Source organism: Panthera leo, chromosome B2, assembly GCF_018350215.1.
Source record: "Panthera leo isolate Ple1 chromosome B2, P.leo_Ple1_pat1.1, whole genome shotgun sequence".
Lineage (NCBI taxonomy): Eukaryota > Metazoa > Chordata > Mammalia > Carnivora > Felidae > Panthera > Panthera leo.
Genome location: NC_056683.1, coordinates 41,977,218 through 41,996,821, shown reverse-complemented (window position 1 = coordinate 41,996,821; position 19,604 = coordinate 41,977,218). Strand labels below are relative to the sequence as shown.

The 19,604-nt window shown below is 54.4% G+C and overlaps 1 protein-coding gene across 4 annotated transcripts; it reads left to right on the top strand.

The window, feature by feature from the left end:
- On the top strand, positions 1–17,973 carry TCTE1 (t-complex-associated-testis-expressed 1). Of its 4 annotated transcripts, XR_006202620.1 has the most exons (6): positions 1–83; positions 9,199–9,571; positions 10,545–11,113; positions 13,953–14,402; positions 16,299–16,652; positions 16,800–17,973. XR_006202620.1 is itself a non-coding variant. In XM_042938931.1 (5 exons), the coding sequence occupies exons 2-5, from the start codon at positions 9,295–9,297 to the stop codon at positions 16,506–16,508; spliced, it is 1,506 nt and encodes a 501-aa protein (XP_042794865.1). In that variant the 5' UTR covers positions 1–83; positions 9,199–9,294; the 3' UTR covers positions 16,509–17,973. The 4 variants fall into 4 exon arrangements, 3 of the variants coding, with proteins under 3 accessions (XP_042794865.1, XP_042794863.1, XP_042794864.1); XM_042938931.1 differs by having other exon boundaries at positions 16,299–17,973; XM_042938929.1 differs by lacking the exons at positions 16,299–16,652; positions 16,800–17,973 and adding an exon at positions 15,688–15,927.
- The last annotated feature ends 1,631 nt before the right edge of the window (positions 17,974–19,604 follow it).

Sequence of the window (19,604 nt, the reverse complement as noted above, 5' to 3'; positions counted from 1 at the left end):
CGCGGGGCGTCCCTAACGACCGGCGCCGGCCGCGCGGGGGGACCTGCAGGGAAGCGAGCACCCGGGTACCAAGAGTGGGTGAGGTGAGCCCCAGAAGAGAGGGCGCTCAACCCCGGGTCTCCCTTATGGGGTGAACTCTCAAGCCAACCCCCACTCCCACCCAGCTGAGGTTGGCTTGACTCCGGGCGGGTCTGTACCCGCAGGAAGCTCCCCACCCATTTGAAGCCTGACCCTTGCCCTCTCCGCTACAGTCACGGTCTGCGAGTAAGGGGGTGCGGGGGTGGGGGTGGGGCACCGCGAGAAGGAGGAAGGGGAAAGTGGGGCGTCGGGCAGGCGGTGGAGGAGAGCAGTCCTGAGCTCCAGGCCGCAGTCGTCTCAGAAAGGTTGACCCCCATCCCAGCTCCTGCTGATTGCAGTCCCTCCTGCAGGTCCAGAAACTTCGGCACCTCCCTCCCTCCCTCCCACAGCATGGCTGGTTTCCCTTGGTTACCAAGGAGCTACCAGGGCCTCTGCACCCCAGGCAGGTTGGGGGAGGGACTCGCTGGCCTTTGGAGCTAAGCTTCCCTGCTGGGGTGTCTGAGCCCCAGGCAGGAGTGAGGGGTGGGGAGCGAATACTCTGGAGTCCTTTTTAAGACCACAGACCAAGTGGTCAGGAGTTGGGAGGAGGGCCAGGCCCGGGGATGTGAACAGTGTGCTGTCTCACTGGAGCCAACACCAAGCATGCTGAGCTGGGCTCTGTCAGAGAAACTGTTGTCCCTCTTTCGTGGTTTCACAGACTGGGAATTCCCAAGTGGGAATTTGGGAGTGATTGATCAAACAGGGGCACAAAAGACATCAGGGGAGTAAGACAAAGGGCCCATTCAGGGCCTGAGGATAGGTGCCAGGGGAGGGTTCTCCCTGGGGATCCTAAGGTGAAGGAGAAGCTAGCCGAGAAGGTCGAAGCACCGTGGGGGAGGCGGCTGGGGGGGGCGGGGTGTAGCCCATCAGGCCAAGCCAGCCCAGAGGGTTGTGTCCCTGGGCATAGAGGTGCACCGTGGGGGAGGCGGCTGGGGGGGGCGGGGTGTAGCCCATCAGGCCAAGCCAGCCCAGAGGGTTGTGTCCCTGGGCATAGAGGTGCTTGGCGCCTCAGTCAAGAGGAAAGTAGGTGAGAACAAGGACCGGGGATGTGATGAGCAGGAAGGGGTGAGAGCTCCCCCCCAACCTCTTCAACTTTCCCATTTGGGCAACGGGAAGAAGCCTCTGCCCATGGTGATTATATTTAACTGGGGACTTGAGAAGAATGGAGAAGGTCTGAGACCTCTGAGGAGGAAACATGCCGGAGTCTCAGACTCTGAATCCTACCTAGGTCTGTGACAAGGGCCCTGCAGGAGCCATGGGGCAGGAGAGCAGAGCTCCGCGGGATCTTCTGGGGTCCCCAGAAGGCCTCGTGCTGAAGGCCACAGGCGATGGCCCATGTCTGTGGAAGGGCCCCGTGTCTGGCAGTGATTTAGGAGGTGAGGGAGCCTGGGCTGTTTAGGCCAGCATCCAAAGGGTGACCCCGGGCTTCACGCTGGTGACATGACAAGAGATCACGAGCTGGAGAAAGCGGGAGGCCCGCTGGAAAAGCGCTGTGAACAACCGAGTCTGGGTGACTTAGGAAGGAACCTAAGTCCTTAGGAAGGACCATTGTTGGTCTGTGCTTTTGTGCCTAGAAGTGACAGACGGCTTTGGACGGAGAGCAGCTCAAATCTTAGCGTCTCCACTTACTAGCTCCGAGACGCTTCGCAGGTTACTTACACTTTACAAGCCTGTGTCCTCATTTGTGCAAGGAGATAATAGTGTCGTAATAACAATAATAATCCTCAATAGTAAATTTGAAGATTTGCTTTTTACGTTCATTTATTTTGAGAGAGAGAGAGCATGAGCAAGGGAGGGGCAGAGAGAGAGGGAGAGAGAGATAATCGGGGCTGCACTGTCAGCACAGAGCCCGACGTGGGGCTCCGTCTCACGAACCGTGAGATCATGACCTGGGCCTAAACCAAAAGTCGAACGTTTAACCAACTGAGCCACCCAGGGGCCCCTAAATTTAAAGACCTAATAAACATATGTAGGCAAGGCATGTAACATCTTCATCACAATATCTAACACATATTTTGAATGCTGGCTCTGGGCCCAGCATGACATGAAATGTGTCACCCACATTAGCTCCTTTAATCTTCTGGATAATCCTAGGAAGTGGATCCCATTAATTACCATCCCCATTTTACAGATAAAGAAATAGGGGGCTTAGTGGGGTGAAATGACTTGCCCAAGGTCTCACAGATGCTAGGGGGCAGAATGGAGATTGGCCCTAAGGTAACGTAATGCCTGAGTCCTTAGCCAGCTGCTTCCTGCTGGGAGAGCTTTGAGAGGCCCAAACTCAATAACTCATAGCTGTGTGTAGGCAAGGATATAGTTCCCAGAACATTGTCCACCAGGCGCAAGCCATCAAAAATAAGGATAAGCTGGCCAAGCCGGAGCATGTCGTCCCTTTATGTTGCTTGTGCTTGGGCGCATAGAGGGCGGACCTTAACACCTAACCCTCTGATTCTGGCCTGAATGGGATTTCAGGACCCTGGACCCTGATAGTAAGGACACAGGGTGGGGACGTGGTTGGAAGAGGATTGGCCTTTCTGCAGGGACTGTGGTTCTGTGTTGGGTTAGGGTGATGCTGGCAAAACAGCCCAACAGGCCTGTAAGACAGGTGCCAGGAGATGAAAGGTCACTGGACATGTTCCCACTTTCCCCAGTCGAGCATAAGGTGTGCCTTAGATAGGGACACCAGGTGGTGGCACAAGAGGTGATCACCCCCTCGCCCCAACCTTCTCTCTGGAATGTCAGAAAAGATTCTTGCCCCGGAGAAGGATCAGACTCTTAAACATGCTTCCAGTCTTCAAACTCTGGGATTCTCCCTAGGGGGACAAATCTCCAGAAAGGAAAGTGACTGCCACTTTTGGGGCTGCCCTTCTTGGGCCCTTGGGAGCTGTCAGGATACCCCTGGGCCCCTAGCTAATGGGTGTCTATCGACCCCCCGGGGCTTCCAGGAAAGATACCCGCAGCTGCAGACTGGTGATGCCTAGGCCAGACTAAGGTCACCCACTGAGGTAGGTAGACTTGCCTCAGGTCCCCTGACTTACTCTCCTGTGGGCCCCTCCCCACCTTCCCCCCGCTCAGTGGTGTGCCCTCCTTGCCCACCTTCCTAACTTGGCATTTTGGATCTGAAACTCGTTCACACTGAGATGTGGGGGATTGATAAGTAGGTCAAGTCGCTGATGCCTGGAGAGATGAGAGGTGAGGCTGGAGGCCAGGGGTGGTCAGGATAGGAAGAGGCCCCAGGAGTTAGATGCCGAGCCCTGTGTATAATAAACCTGGGGCCTCTGGCCCTGATTCTCCGACACCCCATCGAACCATTTCATCTCCTGATTTAGGATTTCTTTCCATCTCATTCACCAAATTGTGAGCGGACCCAAATGGTTGGGACCCTTTGGTCACAAAGGGGCAGAAACCGAACTCAGCTTTAGCAAAAGGGACCTGTTAGAAAGGCTGCCAAAGAAGTCTCAGAACCAGAGGAAGTGCAGTTCTGGGAGCCTCGGGGCCTCAGACTGGGGACTGAAGGTACCAGGTGCTCTGTCCACCTCTCATTCCTGCTGGTCTCTCCCAGGCTTCATCCCCTCCTGCAGCAGGCGGGTTTCCACGTGAAGGCGAATAGCCTCCAGCAGCGGGGGATCAGTAGTCTTCAAGGACATGCGTCCTTGGTCTACCTCCGCTGCTCCAACAAATCCCAAGAAGGACTCTGATTGGCTTGCATCAGGTGGCCACCCCTGAGCCAATCACCCTGGCCAATATGGGGCACTCCTATTGGCCAGGATCTGTTCTCAGAAGGGGGTGGGGCAGCTCAGAACACCAGCTACCTCCTGTAGAGCAGACCCAACACGGGCCAGGGATTAGGGAGAAAAAGGAGGCCAGAACAGTCCCTGCACCTCAAGGAGCTCACAGTCTAGCGTGGGTGTGGGGAGAGGGTGATCAATCAGGCCACTGAAATGACACCAGCACAAGGTCTGATAGAGGGAGAGGGTACTTGGGGGGTGGGGACCAGAAAGGATGGAAGGCTTCAGAAAGGAAGTGGTAGGGAAACTCAGGCTTGAAAGATCAAGGACGCTCCGTTCCCCAGGCTGAGACAGTGGGAAAGGCGTTCCAGGCAGAGAGAGAACCGCTGGAGCAAAGGCTGGGCAGCGTGAACTAGCCTGCAGAGCTCCAGAGGCAAAGCGAGCTTATTTCCAACAACATTCCTGGTCACGGAGGGCCTTCTCCACTGAGCTGAGGAAGCCGGGCTGTGGCCAGTGGGCAGTGGGCAGCGAGTGGCGGCGGCAGCTGTGGGAAGGCTAGTGGCGAGGACCGCGCTGGCTGCCATCCCCAGGTGCTGGGCAGTTACCACCGGGATCCAGGCAGGCAGGGAGGCCCCGAGCTAAAGCAACAGCATTCAGGGAGGGGAGGGCCGCGGGGGTGGGAGGTAGAACCGGAGGGCGCCAACAGTAACCAGACATGGAGGGGCGGCGCCCCTGGCCAGGCAGGGAGCCAGGGGAAGGAGAGGCTTGGGGGAGGCTCTGAGTTCTCTGGGTGCAGACTCAGTTGGGGGGAGGTGAGAGGCAGCTGGTAGGCCTGAGTCTGGAACTCAGAGGAAAGGTAAGAGTTGCAACCATCCATAGGAGCCACGCAGGGTCGCAGGGAGGTGGGTAGAGTGAGGGGAGTCTGCAATGGAGACCTCGAGAATGATCGGAGAGGCGGGAGGGGATCCGAGAGAGTGGCGGCCTCACAGTGGGGGAGAAGGGCAGGGGTCAGGTGTACCGCCTGCCAGGGAGGATCCCTGCTTTGTGTCATCTTTTTTTTTTTTTTTTTTTTTTTTTTTTTTTTAAAGTTTGTATCTAAATTCCAGTTCGCTAATATAGGATGGTTACCAGAGGGGAGGTGGATGGTTTACACAGGCGATGGGGAGCCAGGCGTGCACTGGCTGTGATGAGCACAGGGTGTGGTATGGAAATGTCCCATCGCCACAGCGGGTACCTGAAGCTAATATTACACTGTGTGTTAATTAACCGGAATTGAAACGAAAACTTCTTCAATAAGAAAAGGGGCGCCTGGGTGGCTCAGTGAGTAGAGCATCTGACTCTTATTTTGGCTCAGGTATGATCCCAGGGTCGTAGGATTGAACCTCATGCTAAGCATGGAGCTCAAGATTCTCTCTCTCTCTCTCTCTCTCTCCCTCTGCCCCTCTCCCCCGCTTGTGCACTTCCTCTCTCTAGAAAAAAAATAAGAAGAAGAAAGAATCCTCTGTGTCTAGTCATCATTTGCTTCCCCCAAATAGTTTTGTAATATCTACTTTTTCAAAAATCAATTAAGTGAATACGATCAACTCCTACATTATTGTATGAGGTTAATGGCTTCAACATTTGCCTTACAAATGACACCAGCCCTGGTGGTTTGGAGGTTTCTATGAAACACCACAGGACAAAAGGGGGTCTGTTTTGATACCAGCCCTGTACCTGGGGCACATGGAAGGATGCTTTGCCTCTTCCTTCTGAAGAGGTGGCTCAGGGCGCTGGAACCCACCCTGGGGTGGGTCCTACAGTGTCACGCCCAGAGGTGGCTGCAGGCTCCAAACAGCAGCAAGAAAGATGAGGACCAGCCTCAGGAAGAAATGTCAGGGCCTCAGGCAATGAGGCACCAGGCAGTGAAACCAGCGCCAGCCCGGCCCCAGGTGGGGTTTCCCCACATGTGGCCTCCCAGGAGGAAGGAGAGGGAACAGCCTACCTGGATGGTGAGGCCGGCAGTGTCGTGAGATATACCTAGAGAGTCGGCTCCGGGGCAACACCGGCCAGAAACCCGGGCTCCCCCTGCCCAGCTGGATCCTGCTTTCTTGGGCCTGACCCGCAGGGTGTCTTGGGATTGCATCTGGGACCAAAGGGAATACGGGAATGTTTTAGGCCAGAACTCTGGAGGGAACTTTTGGAGGGAGCCCCAGGAGCCCAGACGTGGAGCTGGCAGGAGCAGGGCTGGCCTGTTGTCTCTTATCTCCTTGTCTGCCAGGCCCCTCTATCCTTTCCAGCCCCAAACACCACCACTGCCACCTTGCCCTCCGCCTCTCCCCTGGAGATAGGGAAGGACCTTATCCAAGGATACCGTCTCAGGTCAGCGCTCGAGAGGCAGGGTTCCCCTGTGTCCCCTGCCTAAGACCCTCCCCCTCCATAGTGTCTTCATCCTCCACACGCCAACCCCCCCAAGTACTCTTTTCAAATATTATCTCAGAGGAATCTCCACAACCGCCTGCATAAGGAAGATATCATTATCCTGTTTTACAGATAAGGAAACTCAGGTTAAGTATGTTGGCCAAGGTCACACAGCAAGTCACTGGCAAAGCCAGAAATGCGAAGTCATCTGGCACCTCTAAGCAGCATCCCCTCCCAGCCACACCCTCTGAGGGGCTATTAGTCAAATGCACCAGCTGGTTATTCCGCAGATCTGGACACAATCTGTTTGTGAACTTGCATTTGATTTGCATAAGGATTTCACAAATACAAAGATACCTTTCCTATGCTGCCCCTTGCCTCCTTCTCTGTCTCTGTCTCTGTCTCTCTGTCTCTCTGTCTTTCTCTCTCTCTCTCTCTCTCTCTCTCTCTCTCTGTCACACACACACACACACACACACAGCCAGGCTCTTCCTCCTCCTTGAGATGCCTGGTGGACTGGGGAGTACCATCTGGTCCCCTCCATCTGTCAAGGACACCTTTGCTGGTTCAGAGTGTTCCTTCCCACTGGCCACGACACAGTACACCCGAGTCAGGGAGCAGATCTGAAGGGAAACCGCCCGGAGGAGGAGCTAGGTGCGAGCAGCCCCATTTCCGCCTGCAGTCTCAGGACGAGGCCACCTGCAGCAAGGAGGCAGGAATGGACAAACGCGGAGGAGGGTCCCCAGCCCCAGATCCATCCTCTGTCTTCTGTCTTCAGCCCCAGATTTAGCTGCCTTTTCGCCTCCCACGCCTTCCGTCTGGAAAGCCGGGAGGCTGGGAGAACTAGGAAGACTGGATCAGGAGGTTGGGGGTGGGGTGTGGAGCCAGAGTCCTCGCAGAAGCAGGCAAGGTACTGGCACCCTGGACAGAGCACGGGTCTGGTTCCCCCTTCCTTCCTCTCAGCCTACACTATCCAAGACAGTAGCCAGCAGCCACGTGTGGCTCTTGAGCCATCAGATTTTGAAGGCTTAGTATGAAAAACATGTATATAAAATATCTCATTAATAATTGTCATATTGGGGCGCCTGGGTGGCTCAGTCGGTTAAGCGTCCGACTTCAGCTCAGGTCATGGTCTCGCGGTCCGTGAGTTCAAGCCCCGCGTCGGGCTCTGTGCTGACCGCTCAGAGCCTGGAGCCTGTTTCAGATTCTGTGTCTCCCTCTCTCTCTGACCCTCCCGCATTCATGCTCTGTCTCTCTCTGTCTCAAAAATAAAAAATAAACGTAAAAAAAATTAAAAAAAAATAATTGTCATATTGATTACATATTCAGTGATAATATTTCGGACATATTGGGTTAAACATAAAATTAATTTCACCCATTTCTCTTTCTTTTTACAAGTTTATTTATTTATTTTTGAGAGAGAGAGAGAGAGAGAACAGAGAGGGGCAGAGAGACAGGGAGAGCGAGAACCCCAAGCAGGCTCTGCACTGCTAGAATGGAGCCTGACTCCAGGCTCCAACTCATGACCGTGAGATCATGACCTGAGCCGAAATCGAGAGTCGGATGCTTAACCGACTGAGCCACCCAGGTGCCGCTCTTTACTTTTTTAACGAGGATGCTAGAAAATTGCAAATAGTGTACGTGACTTGAATTTTGACCTGCGTTATATTTCTATTTGCCAGTACTGTTCCCAACCCCATCCCCCTGATCAGGCAGTTGCTTTTCTGTGAAATACTTAACCCCAGGAGCTGTGTTTTTTTTTTTTTTTTTCAATTTTTTTCTTAACGTTTATTTGAGAGACAGAGACAGAGAACGAGCAGGGGAGGAACAGAGAGAAAGGGAGACACAGAATCTGAAGCAGGCTCCAGGCTCTGAGCTGTCAGCACAAAGCCTGACACGGGGCTCGAACCCACGCACCGTGAGATCATGACCTGAGCCGAAGTCAGTTGCTTAACTGACTGAGCCACCCAGGTGCCCCGGAGCTGTTTTGAACTAAATGGTTCTTTATTATACCTTGGTCTTTTGGCAATACACACCCCCACCCCTCACCCTCAGACGGACAGTACAATGTAGGGTTAAGAGTATGAACTTGAGGGGTGCTCGGTTGGCTCCATTGGTAGAACATGCAACTCTTGATCTCGGGGTTATGAGTTTGAGCCCCACGTTGGGTGTAGAGATTACTTAAAATAAAATCTTAGGGGAAAAAAAAGGGTATGGAGGCCCCTGGGTGGCTCAGTCGACTGAGCGTCTGACTTTGGCTCAGGTCATGATTTCATGGTTTGTGAGTTCGAGCCCCACATCAGGCTTGCTGCTATCAGTGCAGAGCCCTCTTCAGATCCTCTGTCTCCCTCTCTCTACGCAACCCCCCCCCCACTTGCACTCTCTCAAAAATAAATTAAAACAAAATTTTTTTAAGTACGAACTTGATAGACTGAGTTGAAATCCACCCTTGTTATTTATAAGCTGTGTGACATGGGGCAAGTCAATGAACCTCTCTGTTTCAGGTTCACAGCAGAAAACACGGGAAAAATATGAGTGCCTATCCCCAAAAGGCTTTTGTGAGGATTAAATGAGTTAAGATGCCCAAAGAACTTTTTAAAAAAAGTGTCCAACATATATCAATTGCTTACAATTGTTGTGTAGGTATTATTATCCACAATGAGGGCCTGCTCCTTGCTCCAGAGCTACAGGATACTATGCCTCTTTGGACGCATTATTTTATTCACTTCTCCCCCCTCCTCTTCCCGGTAACTGTTATCCTCACTTCATAGAGGAGCCACATGAGACTATGAGATTCGGTCACTCGCCCAGAGCCACATAGCTAGTCGGCGGGATTTGTGCCTGGTTCTGCTCTACTCCAGAGATGGGCCCTTAAGAACCACTCTGTGCTGCCCTCTTGCGAAATGCCCACCGAGGTCCTCCAGAGTTAACACCTCTACCCCTCCCCTCCCTCCAGGTTCCCATGGGCTTCGAGGGCCTGTCGGTCTGAGAGCCTCCCCGTCACAAGGCCATCACCAAGGGGCCACCTGCGCCCACGCTGCCAGTGCAGAGCATGCAGGCAACTGTAGCCACACCGACCTCGTCGGCCCTCAGCCGGTTCTCCACCTCCACCCAGGACAAGTCCTCCACTGCAGGTCAGACCTCCAGCACAGGCCCACAGCCCTCAAGGCCCTCCATCATCCCACCCCGTAGCAAGTCCAAGGGCTGGAGTACTGGGGCCAGTGGAGGTCGCATGCGCAGGATCATCGCTGAGGATCCTGAGTGGTCGCTGGCCATCGTGCCCCTCCTCACAGAGCTCTGCATTCAGCACATTGTCAAGAACTTCCAGAGTGAGTCTGTCCCTGCAGTTGGGCGGGGAGGGGAAAGGCTCCGAGCGGGGAGGGGTGGGTGGGGACCTCCTGGAGGCGAGGCCTGAGCGGCTGGGGCCTGGGGCAGCCCCTGCCCTCCCACACCATGTCCTCATCCCCCACTCAACATTGCCCTTCCTTCCCAGGGCCAGAGCGACCAGATTCCCACCCGCACTGTGCCCTCCGTGTCTATGCCGTCTCCTCGCCTTTCCCACTCTCTCCAGCAAAACCCAGCCCGAACCATATCTACTGAACTCCTCCTCCAGAAAGCCCTCCCTGGTTGACTATCCTCCACACTCTCCTTCCACAGCGTGTATAGGTTCTTTGTTCTGTACTCTATGCTCTGTAAATGTTCATCCTTTTTAAAGATGAGTTGCCAGCCTCCCCTACTGGATGGGGAGCCCTCCGAGGACAGGGCCGTCATTCTATCTACAGCACCTATGGCCACCTGACCTACATACAATATTTTCGCTGGACTCTTTTATTGTCTGCCTCCTCTCCTAAGAGGGAGTGGCTTCCTCTGTTCTGTTCACTCTTGTATCCTCAGCACTTAGAACAGCGTCTGGTGCACAAGACATGCTCAAAAAGTTTTTTGTTTTGAAATGAACGAATCCAATCATTTTGGAGTCTCTGAACTCAGGATTATCTCCTCCGTCAGACTAGGTGATCATTGAGGGCCAGTCCTGAGATTCTGGCTCAGACTAGGGGCTCCCAGAAACCAGATACTAAGACATCCAGGCTCAGGCAGGGAACACCCCAAAGTCAAGGGCTGTGTCTCCTCCCTCAGACTGGGCATCCCTGACAGTAAAGGCTGTCTCCCTTCTCAGACTGGGGCTCCCCGAGGGCCGGGGAGGGTCTTCCGTTTCTTCAGGGCCCCCAGGTAGGCCCAGCCCCAGGGCACCGTGCGGTGGCGTCCCCCGCACGGTGACTCCTGCTTTCCTTCCTGTCCCCAAAGACAACCCTATCCTGAAGCAGCTGCTTCCGGAGCACAAGCAGAAGGTCCTGGACCACTTGTCACCCGACCTGCCGCTGGCTGTGACCGCCAACCTGATCGACGACGAGAGCTACTGGCGCCGCTGCTGCACGCAGCGCTGGCCCGTGTGCCACGTGGCCAAGCACGGCGGCAGCTGGAAGCGCATGTTCTTCGAGCGGCACCTGGAGAACCTGCTAAAGCACTTCATCCCCAGCACCACGGACCCCGCGCTGATCCTCGACCTGCTGCCGCTCTGCAGGAACTATGTGCGCAGGCTCCGTGTGGATCAGTTCCTTCCGCCCATGAAGCTCCCGCCCCGACCCCGGAGCGGGGAACTGTCCGACTCCGGCAGCGAGGCAGAGGTGGAGGAGCCCGCCACTGACCACTACCAACTGGAAGACCTGGTGGCCGGCCTGAGCCACCTGGAGGAGCTGGACCTGGTGTACGGGGTCAAGGACTGCGGCATGAACTTCGAGTGGAACCTCTTCCTCTTCACCTATCGCGACTGCCACTCCCTGGCGGCCACCATCAAGGCATGCCACACCCTCAAGGTACCTCCGGGCCTTCCCCCACCTCCCATTCTCTGCGCCTCTTGGATTCCCTCTCCTCTCCCCGTGTTCCTCCTCCTCCCCCATCGCCATCTCCCCCCTCCCATTTCCTTCTCATTCGCCGACCAAGTGTCCTTTTATGCACCTGCACCAAGCTGCGTTCTGCGGATGCAGAGATGAGCAAGGCACAGTCCTTCCAGCTCACTGGCCATTTATTCATCCGGGGAACAGCTGCACCCCAGGCCCTGTCCTAGGTGCTAAAGATTCGACAGTGAGCAAAATTATGCATTTGTGCCCTCTGGAGCTAACAGTCTGGTGGGATAAAGGGCTCTAATCAGCAATCACGTAAACATACAATTATAACTAGGAGAGGATCGCTAGGTTTAGCAAATAAAAATACGGGACACCTAGTTAAATTTGAAATTCAAATACACAACGAATAATTTTTTAGTAAAGTAGGTCCCAAATATTCTGGTCGCAAGAGGGAAAGCCTGCCAAAAAGTCAGAGAAAGAGGGAAAGGGGGACGTGGCCTTGAGTCGCAGAGACAAGGGAGGGGTGTGTGTCAAGAAAAGGGGCAGGCAGCAATGGGGGGCGGGATGACGATATGGACCAGATTTAGCAAACTCGGAGGTCACAGAGCTGGAACTGTCAGTGGAGTGCTAGGAACAGGGGCCAGATCGGAGTGACTTACAGAGAGAGTGGGAAGTGAGGAAACCGGATGGCTGTGATCAGCTTTTTCAAGAACTTGGCTGTGAAGGGGGTGAAGGGGAAATTGGTAATAGATGAAAGCTTTGAGTTTTCCTAAAAAGAAACTTGCTTGCATTTAAAACCAATGGGGGGGGGGGGGAGGCGCCTGGGTGGCTCAGTCGCTTGGGCGTCTGATTTCAGCTCAGGTCATGATCTCACACTCCGTGAGTTCAAGTCCCACCCACCTCCGACTCTGTGCTGACAACTCAGAGCCTGGAACCTGCTTCGGATTCTGCGTCTTCCTCTCTCTCTGCCCCTCCCCTGCGCGCTCTCTCTCTCTCTCTCAAAAATAATGAATAAACATTTTTAAAAAATTAAAAAACAAAGAATTTCTAAAATAAAATAAAATAAAATAAAATAAAATAAAATAAAATAAAATAAAATAAAATGAAATGAAACCAATGTGGGGGCACCTGGGTGGCTCAGTCCATTAAGTGTCTGACTGTTGATTTCAGCTTAGGTCATGATCTCACCATTTGTGAGATCAAGCCCCACATCGGCTTCTGTGCTGAGCGTGGAGCCTAGTGGAGACTTTCTCTCTTTCTCTCTCTCTCTCTCTCTCTGCCCCTCCCCAACTTGTTCTCTCTAAATAAATAAATAAATAAATAAATAAATAAATAAATAAATCCAATGCAAAGCTCTATCCAATAGCAAGAAAGCAGTTGAGAAAGCCACAGGTTCATTGACCAAGGAAGGTTCCTGAGAAGGCAAGACGAGTGGAGTCGAGGACCGAGTGGGACGGTTGGCTCTGGGCAGAGGAGAGAGTGGATATGGTGGGTAGCAGTGGATTTGTGTTTGGTATTAGGAAAGCGATGGGCTCCCATTCAATGGCTGGGGAGGCAGGGGGAGACTTACCTGTAGAGTGGCCCCCTGAAGGGTGAGGAGGCTGGAGAAGGTTGACATCGTTTTTAGAGAGTACGAGAGAGTGTGTGGTCCAGAGAAACAGGGCTGAATTGGCACACGGCACGGAGGGTCGACTGGTGGCTCCAGCGATACGAATCAGTCCGGTCATGTGACATTTCCATCTTGGCAGCTGCTCGGGCACAGGTAGGCAGAAACTAGAGAGTGGGGTTGCTCCACGGTTGGAGCTTTGCCAGATAGGTGCCAGGAAGTGACGAGAGGGACAAGAGGCTCTAAGCTGCCTGAGAAGGATGGAGGGAACGCTGAGGACTGAAGGATGGGGAGAGCGTGAAGAGGCCTCAAGGAAGAGGGAGGGGCGGGAGGGACTGGTGAGAAGGGAAGGGTTAGGGCCCCCATCTCCAGTATTCTCATGCCAGTCCAACCTCTTTCTTTCATCTTTTCCTTCTATTCCCCCATTTCCCGTCTCTGACCCCGGTTCTTACCCTGGCACCTCCTTCCAAGAGTTCCTCTCCTTGCCATGGTAGATCTTAGCCAGCTGAAGCGGGCACGGCGAGGGGCTGGGACATCAAACAGACCTGGATTCAAACCTGCCTCTGGGGCTTGATCACTGCGTGGTTCTGGGCAAATGACGCATCCACCCTAAGCTATCATTTTCTTTTTTTTTTTTTTTTAACTATTTTTTTAAATGTTTATTTATTTTTGAGAGAGAGAGAGTGAGACACAGTGTGAGTGGGGGAGGGGCCGAGAGAGAGGGAGACACAGAATCCGAAGCAGGCTCAAGACTCCGAGCTGTCAGCACAGAGCCCGACGCGGGGCTCGAACTCACGAACCGTGAGATCATGACCGGAGCTGAAGTCGGACGCTTAATCAACGGAGCCACCCAGGCGCCCCTTTGGTTTTCTATCTGTAACGTGGAAAGAACTCATGCTACCAGACTGGGATGCTGAGGGTTAGAGGTGATGGTCACGATACGCTCTACCAGCATGCACAGCACATGGTGATTTCTCCATAAATGGTCGGCTTTTTTGCTACTGACTGCCACCCATTCTGCATTGCTCTGCCATGCGGGGGAGGCCTGCCCTGCCCAGGAGCCAGTCAGGGGGCCAACATCAGGTGGGCGGAACTTCAGGCCTCCCTGTGGCCCCCTCCTCTACCCACAGAAGGTAGGTAAGCAGGCAGGCAGGCAGATTATCCCTAACTGCCAGCTGCTGCGTGCCCTCTACCTGCCCACAGATCTTCAGGCTGACCCGGAGCAAGGTGGATGACGACAAGGCACGCATCCTCATTCGCAGCCTCCTGGATCACCCGGCCCTCGAGGAGCTGGACCTGTCCCACAACCTCGTTGGGGACCGGGGCGCGCGTGCCGCGGCCAAGCTGCTGAGCCACAGCCGTTTGCGAGTGCTCAACCTGGCCAACAACCAGGTGCGCGCGCTTGGTGCCCAGTCGCTGGCTCACGCCCTAGCACACAACACCAACCTCATTTCCCTCAACCTGCGCCTCAACTGCATTGAGGATGAGGGCGGCCAGGCGCTCGCGCACGCCTTGCAGACCAACAGGTGCCTCACAACACTGCACCTCGGTGGCAATGAACTGTCTGAGCCCACCGCCACCCTCCTCTCCCAGGTGCTCACCGTCAACACCACGCTCACCAGCATCAACCTGTCCTGCAACCACATCGGGCTGGTAAGCTGCACCTTCTCGGGCAGGCGGGGGGCCCAGGAGAGGCCCTGGGGCCTGGGGGGGGGGGGGCTGGGTGTGGCCTCTGACTGCCTCGGGATGCTTCCGGGATAGTTGCTAAGACCACAGACTTCCCTTGGTTCTAATCCCAGCTCTGCCATTCACTGGGCTAAATTACTTCACCTTTTGGGGCCTCCATGTCCTCATCTGTAAAATCGGGATAATAATTGTATCTACGAAGTGTTGTTGCTGGGAGGAGTAAATGAGTTATCCTTGTAAAGCAGGTAACATTGCAAAGCCCTGGCTAGGACATCAGTATTGCTAGCTGTTACTATTACTCAGGGTTTTATCCTATGCTAGGCACTGATGTCCTTCAGTGTCCTTTTTTTTTTTTTAATTTTTTTTAACGTTTATTTATTTTTGAGGCACAGAGTATGAGTGAGGGAGGGGCAGAGAGAGGGGGAGACACAGAATCCGAAGCAGGCTCCAGGCTCTGAGCTGTCAGCACTGAGCCTGACCCGGGGCTCGAACCCAAAAACCGTGAGATCATGACCTGGGTTGAAGTCGGACACTTAACCGACTGAGCCACCTAGGCGCCCCTATTCTGCCTCATTTTCTAAAAATGCGCCCATAACCCATTAAATTGACTTTGCAACACACTACTGGGTCACAACCATAGATGTCTTTCACATAAAAGACCTCTACCAAACCTCTCCAGAAAAGCCTTGTTCACACACGCACTGTTTCCAGATGGGGTGCTTTTGGCTACAAGTAATAGAAAGCTGAACCAGGAAGTGGCTTAAACAAGAGGACTGTTGGGGGAGACTGGGTGGCTCAGTCGGTTAAGCGTCTGGCTCTTGGTTTCAGCTCAGGTCATTATCTCATGGTTTGTGAGTTCAAGCCCCGCATCAGACTCTGGGCTGACAGTGTGGGGCTTGCTTGGGATACTCACTCTCTCTCTCTCTCTCTCTCTCTCTCTCTCTCTCTCTCCCCCTCCCTCTCTCTCTGCCCCTCCCCTGCTTGCCCTCTCTCTCAAAATAAATAAATAAACTGAAAAACAAACAAACAAACAAGAGGAACTTTATGTCCCATAATCAGAAGCCCCAGGGTAGGGGGTTCTGGAGTTGGTAAATTCACTGGCTTAGTGCCATTGTCTGCTCTGCCCATCCTGGCCACATGGCCGTGTCCTGTCAGGTGCTTCTCTCATGGTCCCAGGATGGCTGCTGCACCTCACAAAGCATCATGCTCAGAGACAGAAAAAGGGAGAGCACCCCTCTTGTTCCTTTTTCAGAGCGAGAAGAACCTTCCAGAAGCCACTCCCTCCAAACTTCCTCCTCACATGTCATCAGCCAGATCTGTCTCACATACCCATGGCTGGACCAGGGGAACGGAATTACCATCATTGCCACAGAGCGATGTTTTTCAAACCATTAGGGTTGAAAAATCAATTTACTATGTCTTGAGCACCATTTTTTCTTATGGAAGAGAATGGAATAGGGTAGGATAACCTAGGACCGAACACAGTAATGTGGTGCACAAATAGGTTAACCATTGTTTTGTGAAACTCTTATCCTAGTCACATCTTTTTTTGTTTTTTTAATTTTTTTTTTTTTTAGTTTATTTATTTTGAGAGAAAGAGAGCACAAGCAGGGGAGGGGCAGCAAGAGGGAGAGACAGAATCCCAAGCAGGCTCGGCACCATCAGCACAGAGCCTGATGCGGGGCTCGAACTCATGCACTGTGAGATCGTGACCTGGGCCGAGATCAAGAGTCGGACGCTTACCCGACTGCACCACCCAGGCACCACTCGTCACATCTTTATATAGAGTGTGTAGGTGTGTGTGCGTGTGTGTGATCCTGGGTAGTAACATGAAATGACCCTTTCCCTGTACTCCTCTCTCAGGATGGCGGGAAGCAGCTCCTGGAAGGCATGTCAGACAACAGGACCCTCCTGGAGTTTGACTTGCGCCTGTCAGATGTAGCCCAGGAGAGCGAGTACCTCATTGGCCAGGCTCTCTGTGCCAACCGGGAAGCAGCCCGCCAGCGGGCCCCGAATCCCAGCTGCTTCATGTCACCAATCACGGCCAAGGGCCCTGAGAACCCTGCAGGATAAGATGGGGGACAGGGCTGGGGCAGTGGCTGGAGCTGGGTCACTGCCCCAGTCCCATCCTTCATTTCATGCCTCTGCCGTGCCTGCTGTAGAGTGCCACGCTGGTCTAGAGGGAGGAGAAAGGGGGAGAGCACGGATATCCTTAGGGTGAGTGATCGAGGGTCATTTGGATAAAGATGTGAGGAAGAGGAGGGGTCTGGGATAGGGGGAGCGAAGGGGTATGAAGTGGGACCCATCCCCTATACCCAGGGAGAGGATATTACCAGACGCCCTGAAATGACCGACTTCTTCCAGGATTAGGGAAGGCAGAGAGGACTCTGAAGGCCTGTGCCAGCCCAGCCTGTCCCATGGAGGTCGCCCGTCTCCCCGACCCTTCTCCCGACCATTTTCTTCTCTATTGAACAGATCCTTGACTTCTTGACCTTCAAACATGTCCAAGTATGCACGCGTACTCTCTCTCTCTCTCTCTCTCTCTCTCTCTCTCTCTCACACACACACACACACACACACACACATTATATTGTTTCTCTCCTCTGGCCACCACAGAGCTTTGCCTGGCTCTTCCACCCTCACCCCTGCAGATGCCACCTCCCTACTACTCGACCTGCCAAAGTGATCCCATTCTACAGGCCATGCCATCCACTAATACTACCCCCCACACACACACCTCGGAAGGGGGAAACAGAGGTGACAGGAGGGGCTCAGACTCCCTGCCTCCCCTGCGAGCTTCTGCTGGAGGTGCCACACTGGGGAGGGAAGTCGGTGAGTCATCTGCAACTTTATTATCCACCAGTTTGATTTGTACAATCTTTGCGCTTGGAAATCCACGACAGAAAGGCCACAGTGTGATGCACCCAATTGACAGAGACCTGTCTTCTCCCTAGCCACGCCCAGCCCACCCCGCAAGCCCTTGTCCCCGCGCACGTATGGAGCCTTCCGGGTGCCCTCCACGAGTCTGCGACACTCCATGGCTGCCCACAGGAGTCATGTCGACCCACAGGGCCACCAGAGAACCTGAGAGAGTCAGGCTGAGCCCCCATCTCCCATCCTCCTCCCGCTGAGGGGCCCAGAGCCTCCAGCCTCGTGGTCTTTCCAAAGGGTGGGCCATGGGCTGCAGCCACAGCCTAGGGGTGCCTGCGCGCTCCAGGGACTCCTTCCACCAAGCAGGCGCCAAGCCGAGCACCACAGGGGGCTTGGAAGTGACTGCACTTGTGTGCCTGTCTGGGCAACCTAGAGTCTGTCTGTGCCTGACACCCTCGGACAGTTCTGGAGTGCAAACGTGTAGATGTGAGGGTGTGTGTGAGTGTGAGCGTGTGTGTGTGTGTGTGTGTGTGTACATAGCCACAGCTGCTAGCAGAGGTTCTAATTAGAGAAACAAGAACATTCAGTGTAAAGTTTAATTTTAGAGATTAATTAATTTTCTGGTTTTCGTTTTCCCTGGCAATCAATAAAGCTACCAAGAAAATAGACCAAAGAATTGGCTTCTCTCTAAGTCTGTGCGTGTGTGGGAGGTGAGGCTGTCTGCGTAAGAAGACCTAGGCAGAAATGGTCAATACAGGCAAAAATAATAATAGTGCCCCCCCGCGCCCCCCCCCCCCCCCAGCTCAGGCTCTGTCTCAGGAACAGGCCTGAGGGAGAAGGAGCTGAGTTCCTTCCTCCTTGGAGCCGAGAAGTGGCCAGGCTGCCCAAGGGTATGACATCCAGGTGCCAAGAACTGGGGCCTGCGGCCACAGCTCCCACCACGTGTACCTCACAGATGTCTGTTCAGAGCAAAGAGGGGTGCTCCAACCTCCAGGCCCCCGAGGAACACAGACTCAGGGCCCAGGCAGGTTCAGTGCTGGCAGGCAGGTGGCCCCTGCTGCCCAGGGAAACCTAGTGGACAGCTGTTCCCTCCTGCCCAAGCCTCCCCATCTCCTGCCTCCTCTGCCTTCCCACTCAGCCATCGCTACAGCAAAGTAAAGCTCAACCCCAGTGGGCCACGGGCCGTGGTGTCCCCACAATCTGTACCTCCCGAGTCCCCCAGGGAAGGGGACAGGGGGAGCCAGAGGAGATGTTGCATAGGTGGAGGCCATGTCCTTGGCAGGTGTAGGCCTGGCTAGGCTGGAGGAAGATGGCAGAGGCTGAAGGAGGGGACGGAGGAGCTCTGATGGCTCGGGCAAAGCGAGGAGCATCAGGGGTGAGCGATGGCGGCCGCCCAAGGGTTATCCTCTCCAGCCTGAAATGTGACCTCAATCCCTGGGCACTAAGTCTGCTGGGAAAACTTTGGCAGGAGAGTTGGGAGGGCAGGGGGTTGTACGCAGACATGCACACAGAAGCACATCAGGGAGGGAGTGGTGGCGGAGAGGAGGTGTCACAGCTTTAGGGGAACAGGACGTGGGGCCAGCGCCCTTGGGTGGTGGCAGGATGCCCCTCTGGGCCCCACGGCAGGGCTTCAGCTCATGGGATAGGGGAGGACAGAGGGGTTCGGCAAGATTTAGAGAATTCCTGCCTCTGACCCTGCCACTGGATCTGAGTTCATTTCTCCAGCTGGGGCTTGTGAGAACATCCTCAGTCCTACAGAGGTAATGTGTGGAGACAACCACCCTTTGCACCCCCCCCCCCAAGTCTGGGGAAGCAAGAGTTGCCCCAGACACCCCTTTCAGTCTCCCTCCACTGCCCTCTCCTCTTTGAATCCCACCTGCTTCGAGAGTTTGTCACCCAGGTCTGTCTCCCACTCTTCCCACCCACTCACGTTGGCCAGCTTTAATGAACGCGCCTAGGGGGAGGGTATCCCACCCCCCAACCCCCCCAACTGAAGGGAGAGCCCTCTCAGAACCCAGGTGAGGAGGCCGCTGCTGCCAGGGGGCTACAGAGTTTAGAGAAAGGACTGAGGTACATGCCCTCCACATTATGCCTCCCTCCTCTCTGGGCAAGTGCTCTTTAGGGCCAGAGAGCCGGAGTGGGGCGGGGGGAGTGACGTGTGCAGTGTGAGCACAGTCCCTCCAGGACCCACACTCCAGGGGCCCAGCGAGATAAACAGCAGTGAAGGGAGTGGCAGAAAGGAAACCCCGATGGTTGGGGCCAGCGCCAAGAAGAGGATAGCAACATTTGCACGGTTTT

What these genes read in the sequence shown, in the direction of transcription:
- TCTE1 (XM_042938929.1), top strand. Translation starts at nt 9,295, where the DNA reads ATGCAGGCAACTGTAGCCACACCGACCTCGTCGGCCCTCAGCCGGTTC. An exon ending in CATTGTCAAGAACTTCCAGA is followed by an intron (nt 9,572 to 10,544) that starts GTGAGTCTGTCC and finishes CTGTCCCCAAAG; the next exon opens with ACAACCCTATCCTGAAGCAG. An exon ending in CCTGCAACCACATCGGGCTG is followed by an intron (nt 14,403 to 15,687) that starts GTAAGCTGCACC and finishes TTCCTTTTTCAG; the next exon opens with AGCGAGAAGAACCTTCCAGA.